General features: G+C 42.6%; 2 protein-coding genes and 2 non-coding genes across 4 annotated transcripts in view; all 4 read right to left on the reverse strand.

Moving 5' to 3' along the window:
• The window catches only part of TRIM66 (tripartite motif containing 66), a 49,839-nt gene extending 46,306 nt beyond the window's left edge, over nt 1–3,533 (reverse strand). Inside the window, exon 1 of the mRNA XM_027737705.2 lies at nt 3,251–3,533. Within this exon, the coding sequence (XP_027593506.1) occupies nt 3,251–3,470 (220 nt within the window). The 5' untranslated portion in view covers nt 3,471–3,533. The remainder of the gene's footprint in view (nt 1–3,250) is intronic.
• A 5,011-nt stretch (nt 3,534–8,544) lies between these two features.
• RPL27A (ribosomal protein L27a) lies at nt 8,545–13,048 on the reverse strand. Its single transcript, XM_027737499.2, has 5 exons — nt 11,702–13,048; nt 11,336–11,399; nt 10,812–10,887; nt 9,834–10,008; nt 8,545–8,732 (listed from the first exon to the last, which is right to left on the reverse strand). The coding sequence occupies exons 1-5, from the start codon at nt 11,702–11,704 to the stop codon at nt 8,604–8,606; spliced, it is 447 nt and encodes a 148-aa protein (XP_027593300.1). The 5' UTR covers nt 11,705–13,048; the 3' UTR covers nt 8,545–8,603.
• Nucleotides 9,367–9,498, reverse strand: LOC113996723. Its single transcript, XR_003543872.1, has one exon. It is a non-coding gene; the product is annotated as a small nucleolar RNA SNORA3/SNORA45 family (small nucleolar RNA).
• On the reverse strand, nt 10,305–10,436 carry LOC113996717. Its single transcript, XR_003543869.1, has one exon. It is a non-coding gene; the product is annotated as a small nucleolar RNA SNORA3/SNORA45 family (small nucleolar RNA).
• Nucleotides 13,049–13,215: the final 167 nt, after the last annotated feature.

The raw sequence follows: 13,215 nt of genomic DNA on the forward strand, positions 1-13,215 counted from the left end.
GGCTACATATACCTCACACCACACAAGCTGAAGAAAAGTGTTTATTTTCAGGAGGAAATAATAAGATGCAGCAAGTGGACACCTGTCAACAGTTGAAGCCACATTTGTTCTCTTTAAAAGTCTGTTTTTCTCTTAGTTTTATCCAATCAGTTTGCATTTCCCTAATACATAACCCTGTTACATTTCTTGGCACTAAGCTAACATAACCCAAGCAGAGATAGCTTTTTACTTATGCAGAGAATGTGGACAGAAATTATGCGGTCCTTTGCCATGATTTTTGTTATCCAATCTAGAGAACTACAAAAGGGCAAAGAACATTTTTAAAATAGAATTGCATAAAAACCCCACACACGTTCAATATAAAAACATGATACAACTAAATGTAACACTTCACAAAGCAATTTACAAAACTGGGCAACTACTAATCACATTTTACTAACATAAAGTGTAACTTAAAGGTTAGACTAATTACCCAATTCAGCCACAAACAATCTAAGTAATACCAGGGCTTGATATCAGTTAGCAGAAATCTCAAGGTGTTCCAGTACATCTTTTCTGATCTGCCTTGTTCTCAGGGGTCTAAACTGTGATTGAGCAATGGTTACCTGTGAATATTTTTTTCCTTAAGGAAAACAAAACCAAACCAATCAATCCTTTAGCAGAGACAGTCTTGCAAAAACATGAGCTGCTCACAACAATGCACCTAAACTGGTCCTCATTTTGCTACTTTTGAAATTAATATTTAAAACACTGAAACAATTTAAATCATTGAACAACTTACAGAGAGGAAGATTTGCAGAAGAAGGGAGAAAAGAAAAAGGAAAGAAAAGGAAAAAGAAAAAGAAAATTAAAACTGAGAATCCTAAAGTTCCCTTCATATAAGAAGCATATGTAGAAGCCAAACTCACAAAGATGTCTTTCCACTCAAATTATCTCCAAACTCTCAGTTCTCACAGCTATACATATTCTGATGTGTATCCAGCTTTTCCATATGAGCTCTGGCTACCTCAGAGCTTTCTTTTATGAGTCACCGTAAACACACAAAGGTATAAAAGTAAGTTCCAACACCAACACCCACCAAATATCAGGACCACTTACCTCCAGCTTCTCAGCAATTTCAGTACAAAAACAGTAAACTAGAAAAGAGCTTTCTGTTATCAGAGTACTTTAATTACACTTGTAGTAAAGCATACAGAAACCTGCAAATTCAAGTATGCTTTTTGTAACAAGTATCAGATTAACTTCACTTGGAAATACATTTACTTTTTCCTTTCTTCCACTTTCTTAAAGAACCCAATAGTGAGTAAGGAACACATTTTTCTTACAGGCAATATTTTATGTTTACTCAGCTAAGACGGTTTAGCATTTGCATGTACAGTTTATTATTAGCACCGATGTATGATCATACCTAAAGATAACAGTGAAAACTGAGTTGGCATTGTACTGCCCATAACTCAGCAATCAGCGCAGATAAGACGAACAACATTTAGCATCGTGCCAGCACGAGAGTTCACAAATTTATCCTGGCTGACTTATGGTGGCAGCAGTTTCAGTCGTTGACTTAATTAAGAGACACAGATGTTTTGGTTTTGCTGCTTTTCTTGCTCATATATCAACTAAGTCCCTGCACCTGGTGTCTCACCTCATTTACTGGGTCATCACTGTTCATTATTTCTTTTCTCTGATCCTACTGTTTCCCACAGATTTTCCCTACCTACAAAAGAACGAGGAAGTAAATAGAGAAACTTCAAGAATACAGAAATAAACAAGTATTTATTCCATTTTGCTATTGACAAAGAATTCCTGATCTACATGGATTCCTGATCCAGCTTGAAGAAATATCTAATATTTTAACAACTCATGGGAACTTTTAGCTGTACTTTATCCAAGATCACCAAGAGGTGGAAGTTCACTTTTCCACTTGGCAAACAGAAACTAAAAGGAGAGAGGAATGGCTTAAGTGTCAAATGAGAATACATAAAAAGTAATGGAGTGCTTGTTTCAACAGCATTTTTTTATAGAATAGGTCCCTCAGACTTTAAGCATACTATGACTGAGTATTAAAAATTTTAAAGGGACATTACTTGAAATGACTTCTTTGTTGCCTTTACCTTCTTCTCCTACCTTCATATCTTCATATCTTTTTCTATCTGTAATCTAAACATGAACAGCCTTTCTCCTTTGCCATTAAGTCATTCCCTTTTCCTTTAGTTTTGTGTTTTGCTAACCTTTCAGCAGTGATCTCTTCAACTGTTTCCATTTGTTCTCAAACCTGAACTAGTCTAAATGATTGTGTTATCTCATCAAGCCTGATTACCATCACCTCAGGGAAGGTATCTTTTCTTCCTACATGTTTCTAAAATCTAGCGTGGAAAAGATAATAAATGATGCCCCTTACTCAACTAAAATTCAAAGCCTGTGAAAATGCAAGTAACCTCTATGCCTTTGCTCTTCTTACAAATTAGTAATGAGTCTGGAATGCTTTCCCACAGCAATTAAGACTCATTCAGTTAAAAATTACTGTATTATGTCATATGAGTTCTAATCCAAAAGAAGTTACATATTTTCTCTTAATATCACTACCAAAAACTGTACTAATAACTTCAGGATTTCAAAAGGCACAGCCACAAAATGCTTCTCATCCTCATGAGTTTACTCAGCTTGTTAGGGTGAGTTACAGTGCAGGTAGAGAGAAACCACATTTACAAAGGAGATAAAAGGAAGAGTTTCAGCAAACCAGAATACACATATTCTAATAACAATTATTATGACCTCTAATAGAAACAGAGAACTGGATGTTTTGGTGTTGTTATTGGGGAGAAACTGAAGTGGGAGTGAGGGAAGAACAAAGCTATCACCACCACCAGTACCATAGAAATGTCCAACATGTCAAAAAGATTGCAAAAAGATGCAGCTTGGAAACTATCTTGCAGCATTTATTCATTTATTAAGCTAAGAAAACAAAATTTTCATAATGACGCACTTGATAACTGAAACCTCGCCCATTCTGAAAAATGTTAAATGTTGCCTGACTGTGTCATTTCTATTCAAAACACTGCTGTTGGATGAAAAACATAATGAAGAAGGCTTATTCTCAATCCACTCTCTGCTCATACAAATCTTGACTCTCCTAACTTATCAATTTAAAGTAGTGCTGTAGAAGAATAGGCTACAAAAAGTACTTCTCAATCCACCTATTTTTATAATACTGTAATGCAAAGAGCACAAGCCAGAGATCCTTAAATATTACCTTCATACAGAACTTCATACTGAGTGGGAATATAGCTGTATCCTTGAATCAAATCCGGAAGACAGTCCTTACAGAAGGAATGAAGGCAAGGTAGCATTCTGGGGTCTCTCCTCCTCAGGTCCCACTTGCACACCAAACAGTTCCTCAGCAGATCCAGGGTCTCCATTTCTGTTGGCTGCAGTCTGACATCGAAAACATGAAGAATCACAAAATGGCTCATGACAAGCCCTTCACTTCACAAAACACTTGATCACTCAAGCACAAGCTAGAAGGCAACAGCGGGATGAACAACCAAACAAACAACATTTATTTAGCCCTTGTGCAAAAAACAAGTTCCTTTCTGCTGAAAATCACATACCTGCTTTACAGAAAAGAATATCTTTGCAGATTGTTGTGCAGGAAAGTGTGGTTTAAGGTTTACAAACCATGACCCCACTATCTCTCTAGTATTTGCTACTTCTGTAAAAACTGAACTAATCTGTTCTATTGATCTACTTACAAAGCTGCTACAGGGCTGAATTATCACACACTGTACATTTCCTGTTAGAAGCACTGAAACTGTGCAATAAAGATGACGATATTCTCTGACTATTTTTACAATTTCACTTCAATATTTTACAGTTTTCAGGTAAAGCAAATAATAAGCATAGCTGATCACACGTCCATCATTTCAGCAATGCATGTTAGAAAGCTGCCTTGAAAAATGTGCAGCATCGTCTGCCAATCTTCTGTATAGAAAATACACTTCACAGTAATCAAATTTTGACTATCAAGATGACCACAGATCAGATTATAAACAAAACCTAAGCTTCCGACAAGCAGGACAGTGTTCCTCCTGCCAACCTAAGCTCCCCAAGATCAATTGAGAGTTTTGCAGTTCATGTTTCATCCTCTGTTCTGAGATTGTGAGAGATGTTGATCAGATACAACCTGCAAAGGGCAACTTCTGCAAGTTGCATCAGAGGAGAAAAAGCAAATAAAGTCTCATCTCCTCGAAGTCACCCTTCTATCTGAGCTAGCTTCCTGGGACCAATAGCCCTGACATGGTGGCCCTGCTATCAGCAGTATGTAACTGAAGCTACAATATCCAGATTTCCCCAGCACAGAAAAGCAGTAGCTCTAATCTTAGGGCCACCTATTCCCTTGAAGGAATCTGTCTTGTGGGAGATTCCAGTGGAAATAGTTAGTAAGTGGCTCTGTTTTGTTTTAGGGGGGTTTTTTCTACAACACAAAAAATTTATGAGAGTCTCAGAAATTCACAACCAGGAAATTTTTCAGTGTTGCATCCTGAAGTAATTGGTATCTAGAATATTTTAGAGAAAAAAATGGACCCTATGTTAAAGTCTGCACCATAGTTCATACCCAAGACCTATTCTAGGTAGATATCCACCGACTTGACTGACAAATTACTTAGACAAATTCAAACCTACCACTAAAACTTAAGATTCTAATTTCTAAAGTAGAGGTCCCTTTAGAAATGATCTGTGAATTGAATTGACAATTGTACCTATGATTTAACTAACATTACATCAGTGCTTATTACACAAACTTACTTTTCACAATGCATCTTCATCTTTCAGAGGCAAATGTCCCTAGAGCAGCACAGCCTCTCAGCTCACTCCATCTCTGTTGTTTCTTGCAAATGCTGTTGCTAAGAAGACAAACCAGCACCCACAAAAACATGTCATTTCTGCAGTAGGAAGCTGAGGTCTTAGATTACCACATTGTTTATACAAAGAAACCACAGCCCGGGACCAAAGCATCCCTGCACAGAGAATCAGTGCAAACAAAGTGGGAAACACTGTGTCACTGTAAAGGCCGAACCTGTGGCTGGAGGAGCAGAAGCAGGTTACCCTACATTTTAATTTATGCTTTTTGCATAACATACAAAACTATGTATAAGTTTTTTTGGCAGGAGAGGGAAGAGAGTGATAAAAGTGTTTAAAATTTCGTGCTGAGACAGGTATGCAAATTAGTAGTCTGGTAGATGGAGGAAGAGGAGGCTGAGGTACTTAATGTCTTCTTTGCCTTGGTCTTTAATGGTAAGACTAGTTCCCTGAGTACCCAGCTCCTAAGGGTAACACAGGGATGGGGAACACAGGGATGGGGAGCAGAGTGAAACCTCTGTAAGCCAAGAGGAAATGGTCAGTGACCTGCCACACACACAGGTCTATGGAGCTAGATGGAATCCACCCAAGTGTACTGAGGGAGCTGGTGGAAGTGCTCACTGAGCCACTTCCAGTCATTTATCAGCAGTCCTGGCTAATTGGGAGGGGGGGGAGAGGCGGAAGGGTCCTAGTTCACTGGAGGTCAGCAATTGTGACACCCAGCTATAAGAAGGGCCAGAAAGTGGATCCAGGGAACTACAGGCCTGTCAGCCTGACCTTGGTGCTGGGGAAGGCCATGGAGCAGATTGTCTTAAGTACCATCTTGTGGCACTTGTGCAATAACCAGGGGATCAGACCCAGTCAGCACGGGTTTATGAAAAGCTGGTCCTGCTTAACTGACTTGATCTCCTTCTATGACAAGACAACACACTTAGTGGATGAGGGAAAGGCTGTGGCTGTTGTCTACCTAAACTTCAGTAAAGTCTTTGACACCATTTCCGCAAGCCTTCTCCTGGAGAAAATAGCTGCACATAGCTTGGATGGGTGTACTCTTGGCTAGATTACGAACTGGTTGGATGTTTGGGCTCAGAGAGTGGTGGTGGATGGAGTTACATCCAGCTGGCAGCCAGTCACCAGTGGTGTTCCCCAGGGCTCAGTACTGGGGCTAGTCCTGTTTAATTTCTTTATGAATGATTTGGACAAGAGGACCGAGGGTACCCTAAGTCAGTTTGCAGATGATACCAAGTTGGGTGGGAGTGTTGATCAGCTGGAGAGCAGGAAGGCTCTGCAGAGGGATCTGGACAAGCTGAATCAATGGGCCGAGACCAAGTCCCTGAGGTTCAATAAGGCCAAGTGCCAGGTCCTGCACTTGGGTCACAACAACCCCAGGCAGCGCTGCAGGCTGGGGACAGAGTGGCTGGAAAGGGGCCAAGTGGAAAAAGACCTGGAGGTGCTGTTTGACAGCAGCAGAACATGATCCAGCAGTGTGCCCAGGTGACCAAGGCCAATGACATCCTGGCTTGGATCAGAAACAGAGTGGTCAGAAGGACTAGGGAAGTGATTGTCCCCCTGTACTCAGCACTGGTGATGCCACACTTCAAATACCATGTCCAGTTCTCAGACCCTCACTACAAGAAAAATATTGAGGTTCTGGAGTGAGTCCAGAGAAGGGCAATGGAGATGGGCAAGGGTCTGGAGCACAAGTCTGATGAGGAGCAGATGAGGGAGCTGGGGACACCTCAGGGGAGATCTTATCGCTCTCTACAACTACCTGAAAGAAGGCTGTAGCAAGGTGGGGGTCGGCCTCCTCTCCCAACAAGAGATAGAACATGAGGATACAGCCTCAAGTTGTGCCAGGGGAGGTTTAGATGGGATATGAGGAAACATTTCTTCACTGAAAGGGTTGTCAAGCATTGGAACAGGCTGCTCAAGTCACCATCCCTGGAGGTATTTAAAAGTTGTGTAGATGTGGCACTTAGGGACATGGTTTAGTGGTAGATTTGGCAGTACTTGGTTAACAGCTTGACTCGATGATCTCAGGTTTTTTCCAACCCAAATTATTCTATGGGTCTATGATTAGCAGTGACTTGGCTACACTGATGGGAAACACCAAGTTCAGCAGCAGTGACTACAAAGAAAATAAACTTCATTACATTTGGAGATGTATGGTGAGAATAATGAGGCAGGACACAGGACAGAAATAGGAGGAAGACTGGGAGAACTGGGGAGGCACCTGGCAGGCAGTCACACCTGGAAGGGGAAGCAAAGTGTTTTGGGTATATCAGCCCAGAGGAGGGCAAAGGAAAGGCACTGCACTGGGGCTGCCTTGGGATGAAAAGGTCAGTGATGGCCTTGCGAAGGCAACAGCCATCCCAGAACAAATTGATGGCAACCATCCAGGTATCTCAGGACTGGAATTTCCAGTAAAGTATTAATGCATTTCAGACAAGAGAATTTTGTAATGATACACTCTTAAAACTTAACAATTTCTATATTTGAGGGATGAACTCTCTAAGAAGGTCTTTCAATTTCCTGTATTTTTATTTGTTTTTGTATCTTCTTCAGTCCATTAAAAGTGGATGTTGCTACGGGAGGCTCATAACAGCACTTTGAAATGTTATTAAGAGCAATTCCACTAGTTTTATCTCCAGGGCGAGGCAGTGTGAGGGGAGGGCATGCACCCAACAGCAGTGACTGACAGCCTCCTCCAGCACCTCCTTCCCTGTCATGGTGCCTCTGGCAACCTCAAACCCCAGGTTTTTCCTCTGGGCCCTTACAGCAGGAGTTGGCACACAGCTGCCAAAGAAGAAGTCCTGCCCCGGCCTCAGTGTAGGTGTGTCAGGGACAAGGCTCAGCTGTGCAAAATACCAACCCCACACTAAATCCCAGCTGGCCTGCAGTGGGGCGGAGACCAGAGCTGGTGGGGCTGGCCTGCCTCTCACAAAGAACATTTTGCACGACAAAATATTGCAAGACATAATACTAAGACATTAAATACTAAAGAATTGAGAGTGGTGTCTACTATGCATGTAAGCGAGCTGGTGTCACCTGCCTGTTGTCACGTGTGCATGGGGCATGTCAATGCTGAGCGAGCTTTTCCTCACTTCTGTGATCTGGTCAGTGACCAGGTGACCAATATCAGGCAGTAACAGAACTCCTTAGTTTGCTGTACCACGTAACTCACCTCTGAGAACTTGAATGTTTTTGCTTTGGCAGTGGATGAACAGTATCACCTATTAGGGAACACTGGTCCCATCAGTCAGGGAGAGACAGTTCACACACTCTTACCTTAGCACTTTACAAACTATTCATTTAAGTTATAGTTCTGCACAACTAGCAGTACCACTGGCTAAGATGAACCGTTTCATAAATGGAACACATGTCAATTTTACCCTAAAAGCCATCTAAATTTTACTAGTGCCAAACACATCAAGTCCCCTTTTCACAGACAGCTGTAGAGAGGATCACCAATCAAAGAGCAGCACAAATACAGAATCTATTTTGCTACCCTGTAAAGACAAAAAGATGAGGTATTTGTACATGCCATGTACACCGTAGTCAGGCAATTTCAAAATAAAGCAAGAAACAGTCAAACCACTGATCAAAAAGTACCAGAAATAACTAAGCAGGTAAGACTCAAGTGTGAACACTGTCTGGACAAGTCAGAAAACACAAAACAAGCTTCTGTATATCAGTTCATTTTATCCATTGTTTTTATTCAAAAAATTTGAATAAAACAAAAACTTTTATGCCACAAGCACACAGGCACCACCAACTTCTTTGATCTTCTCCTCTGCTCTTCTACTGAAGAACTTTGCTTTCACAATTACAGGCTGCTTGGGCAGCTTCCCCTTGCCCAGGACTTTGTAGTAGCCCTAGAAAGATTTAAAAAAGAAGTTCAGTGTTTGTAATCGGCTTGCAGGCTTCTACATTCAGACCTGTTTTTCAACAGTTAAAACTAAAACTGTGATCACCGTGACCTCATCCAGACAACTCAGTACCTACAGAAAGATGCCCTGCAGGACCTAGTGGGGTTGCATTTGTTCTGAAAGAAAGTGCAAACTGTAAACTGAAATTCTCCTGTGATATAGAAGCTGGATGATGCTTCCCCAAATACTCCATATACAAAAAACACTCTAAAGTCACCAACCTTTCCACATTTTTCTGGGAAGAGCAGTTGGTTGCACTTCCAATACTGCCTACTATGCAATGACTGCTGGTCAGTGCTCTTTACCAGTTGGACACCCTGGTACTTCTGAGCAGAGCAGAGGGCTCTTCTGCGTGCCTGAAACGCACAGCTGAAGCTTTGTCAAGCTTTCGCAGCCATAGCTGCTAACTCTGGAATCCTCTCATGTCATTCCTGTCCCTTACATTAATAGGACAATCATGGCATGAAGTCCATTAATGAAACAGCTGTTGAAATCACTGCTGGTTAGAAGTGGCAGCCTAACTGGCCAACACAGGTATCTTCATGTGAGAGGCAGAACACCCCCACCTGGCAGAGCAGTTCAGTGTTCCTGATTCGGTGGCTGACTGGGATACAGGACATCACAGCCAGTGAATAAGGAGCAGGTGTTTATGTCCGAGAACTATAGCACACCAAGACAACCAAACATGTGGAGATGTGACTCTAGTCTCGATATTGAAAAAGTGATGTTATGAGACCAGTTCTGCCAGGTTTTGTACGTGCTTTCAGTAACATTTTCAACAAGAAATCTTTCACCATCTACCCAAAGGAGAGAACTCTATGCCCACAGTCACACACAACTATAAGAAAAAGTTCTTACAGGGAAAAATGTAACACCATAAGTGCCTCTGTAACTACCTGTATGCCAAGATACCTGTCTCGAGAAGCTCACAAATACTTAAGCACTTGAACTTAGTTGCAGTTCACCATTTCCCTACTTGGAAAGGCAAAGCTCAGTCACACATGAAGAGACCAGAAATCACAGGGCTGAGTCTGAGCAGGAACTCACCGAGCGCACTACGTCGATGACTGGGGCCAGACCAGCCTCATTTTTGGCATAATTAAGCCTGGTCTGTTCACTGACGAGCGTCCACAGTTTATCCAGGTTGACAGTAGGACAGAACTTTTGGTTTCTCTTCAAGTGATAGTGTCTCATGCCTACTTTTCCAAAGTAACCAGGGTGACTGGGAAAGAAACATATTCCGCATTAAATCACATTTTTAAATCATCCTGAACAAGCAGAACTACAAAATTAACACTCAAACAAGCACCTTATTGGATTAAAGCAATCGAAATTTTCACATTATATTTTTTTTCATATTAGTATGTGTAGTATTTAGGTGTAATAATTATTAGTAACTAAACCAAGAAAAAATTACTTCAAGTGTTTCATCATCCCTCTCACTGGAGTCTGCATTTCTAGGGCAGTCTCAACTCCATGAATGCTGGGAGGGCTGCACTGCCTGCAGAGTTTCAGCGCTCCTGTCACTAACCTGGTGACTGACTGAGACAGGAGTAGGCACAGCCAGTGAATAGATTAGTGTTTACTGTCCGAGGACTCCAGCACACCAGGACAACAGGCAGTGCCCAGATGTGACTCTATAGTCTCGGCCACGAGTAAGGACAACATCCCTGACCCTTCAGGATGCAGCTAACAGGATGCAGTTTGGATTTAACATTTAATATAATATTTTAAGTTTATTGTGTGTGCATTGTTAAGCAAGAACCAAGTTATTAACCGGCAAGTCAGGTCAAATTTACCAAATACAGCACTGAACTCTTAGAAGACACCTTGTTTAAGTGAAAAAGCCTTTGATTTTAGGGTAAATGGGGACCTGAGTTGACTGTAGCTATAATGCCACACTTCACGTTAAGAGTAAAAAGCACACAGGATTGCAGAAAATTTTCTTTATTCACAAATAAAAGTTAGTTGTGTCTACTTCAGGAACACACACATTGCTAGTATTCATTTAAAATGTTCACTTACTATTTATCAAAGTTAATCCTGTGATGGTGCATACCACCAGCATTACCACGTCCTCCTGGATGCTTCCTGTGTTTCCCTAAAAAGAAAAATTTAAGTTTGTTACACTAACGTTACATATAATACTTGGGCTTAAAGGTACATTAAGTGTCAATTTAAACTAATTTAATTAATTATTCCACCTTGTTGTGTGACAAGGTGTGAACGGCCAAAGAATCAGAAGGCAGACAGCACTGCCCTGTAATGTTACAATGTCGCACGACCAGTACTGATCGCCTGAGCCCTACTTTAGTTACAAATATGCAAGGCTTCTGATCGGCCCATCACTGCGGCACTGACCCCCGCACGCTGCGGCCTTCGGAACTACTCGCTACGTCTCACAGCCCAGCGGGCCCCTGCACCCACGGCCGCCTTTTCCTGCGACCCGTGAGGCACCGCAACCTCCCCTCAGCGCCAGGGAGCCCTCAGCCGACAGGGACACTCCCGCCGAGGCGCCCCAGCCCACCCGCGGCCTCCCCTCCACTCACCCACGCGGCCGTGCCCGTGGCTGACGTGCCCTCTCAGCTTCCGGGTCTTCCTTAGCCTGGAAGGCTGCAGGAAAGCGGGAGAGAAGCTGTGAGCGCGACGGGCAGCGAGAGGCAGCAGAACCACCCGCCGCACCCCGAGGCCGCAGCCCCACAGCGGGCGCGCAGCCACACGCCATGGCGGGCCGGCCTCCCCACACCGCTCTGCCCCGCCGCGGGCTCGGAGACGCGCCTCCCCGCCACCCTCCAGTACTCCTCAGCCATGTCCCTCTGCGGGAGCGACGGCCGCGGAGCCCTCCATTCCATCCCGTTCCATCCCATCCCATCCCATCCCATCCCGGCCCGGCCCGGCCCGGCAGCAGCTCCCACCATCTTGTCGGCGTGCGCGAGGAAGAGAAAGGGCGCGGTTCTCGCGAGAGCGGAAAAAAGCGCGGCGGGCGGGTGGGCGGGGCTGAACTCTCGCGAGGCTTCGCTGAGGCGGCCGCGTCGGGAGCTGAGCTTAGTGGGCAGGAAGAGTACGCTGTCTGATCTCGAAATTCCTGCTGCGATCCGCAGGAAAAGCTGGATTTTGAGCAGAACTTTGGAAAATTTGCAAGCTGGGTCACTTTATTAAACACCCATAACAACGGGAAAATAAACACTATGTACTAAACACAGTTATTTGCCACACCAGAGTACTAGTGATGCCTGAGGAGTGTTACTGTGTTCTCGAACCCTGTATGGGCCGTTCCCTTAAGAGTGCCCGGTGATCCTTTTGGGTCCCCTCCAACTATTAAATATTCTATGATTAAGCATGGATTTTTGGAGGGTTTTTTTAATGGATTTTATACTGTAAGATTTTAAACAGATCTTTACCAGTTTTAAACACAGGGCTTGATATTAGATTTGGGTTTTTTCAGAATTTCCTTCTCAGTTAAGCAGTGCACTTGGAATGTTCCATGCTGGAGGAAACCCATTAGTTTCAGCAACTAATTTAGAAGAGAACACTCCTTATTTTTCATTCATCCTTCCCTTTCAAACACAGACCTCCAAATAACACAGGGATTGTTTTATATAGCCATAGTCTGAGGGTCAAGAAGATCTACAGATTTTTTGAAACGTGATCTCACCATGTCCATTTCTATCCTCTGATTCACATTACAAAAGCAGGAGCAACATGTTGATGGATCATAAAATGTTTAAAACCTTTCTCCTTAAATTTTTAAAGTGCAGATGGAGGAAAATAGCTTTGGTGTGGGAGACGGCTTTTACAGCATCACAGTCTTGTACGTCAGCATTCCGCAGCTTTGTCTTGCTTTTGTAGCAACTCTGCAGCATGTCCTGATGATGTTTTATCCATCATTTCCTTAAGAGGAATATGTATTTCCCCATACATTTACTAGCAGCTGTTGTTTATAAAAAGGCCAGAAGCCACCTGTACAAGTGACATTATTCCTTCCACTCTGAAGACTTACATCTAGGAGCCATTCTGGAACTTAGAACATATTATATAGTAAAACTAATGTAAATTATTGATTGTGATGACATTTCCATTGAATCAAAAGCACCTGATATTTTACAGACATTTCATGTCCACTTAAAAGCTTTTGTATACACACGAGTGTGAGGGAAGTAATTAAAAAAGGAAACGGCTTCACCTTTTTAGTGAATAATCCCTCGATATTGTTCTATGAGGCTGATAGCAAACCAGAACCACTGACAGGTTCGGAATTGCGCAAGCCTCAAAGCCAGTCTAACTACAGAAATCATGCTGCAAATGAAGAAAAACACAGTATGGCTTTTTTTCTTTAAAGGTAAGAAGCTTTAGCTAATTTTCATTATCTGTCAGACTTGCAAACATATTCAAGCATTTTATATTTTCTTCCTCAGACTACAGGGAAACT

This window comes from Pipra filicauda, unplaced genomic scaffold (genome assembly GCF_003945595.2).
Source record: "Pipra filicauda isolate LSUMZ 115617 unplaced genomic scaffold, ASM394559v2 scaffold26_size5592650_pilon, whole genome shotgun sequence".
Taxonomy (NCBI): Eukaryota; Metazoa; Chordata; class Aves; order Passeriformes; family Pipridae; genus Pipra; species Pipra filicauda.

Excerpts from the sequence above, each read along its gene's own strand:
- RPL27A (XM_027737499.2), bottom strand. Across the intron at positions 10,888-11,335 it reads CCACGGGCACGGCCGCGTGG|GGAAACACAGGAAGCATCCA; the intron begins GTGAGTGGAGGG and ends TTTTCTTTTTAG. Across the intron at positions 8,733-9,833 it reads TCATCGACGTAGTGCGCTCG|GGCTACTACAAAGTCCTGGG; the intron begins GTGAGTTCCTGC and ends AAATCTTTCTAG.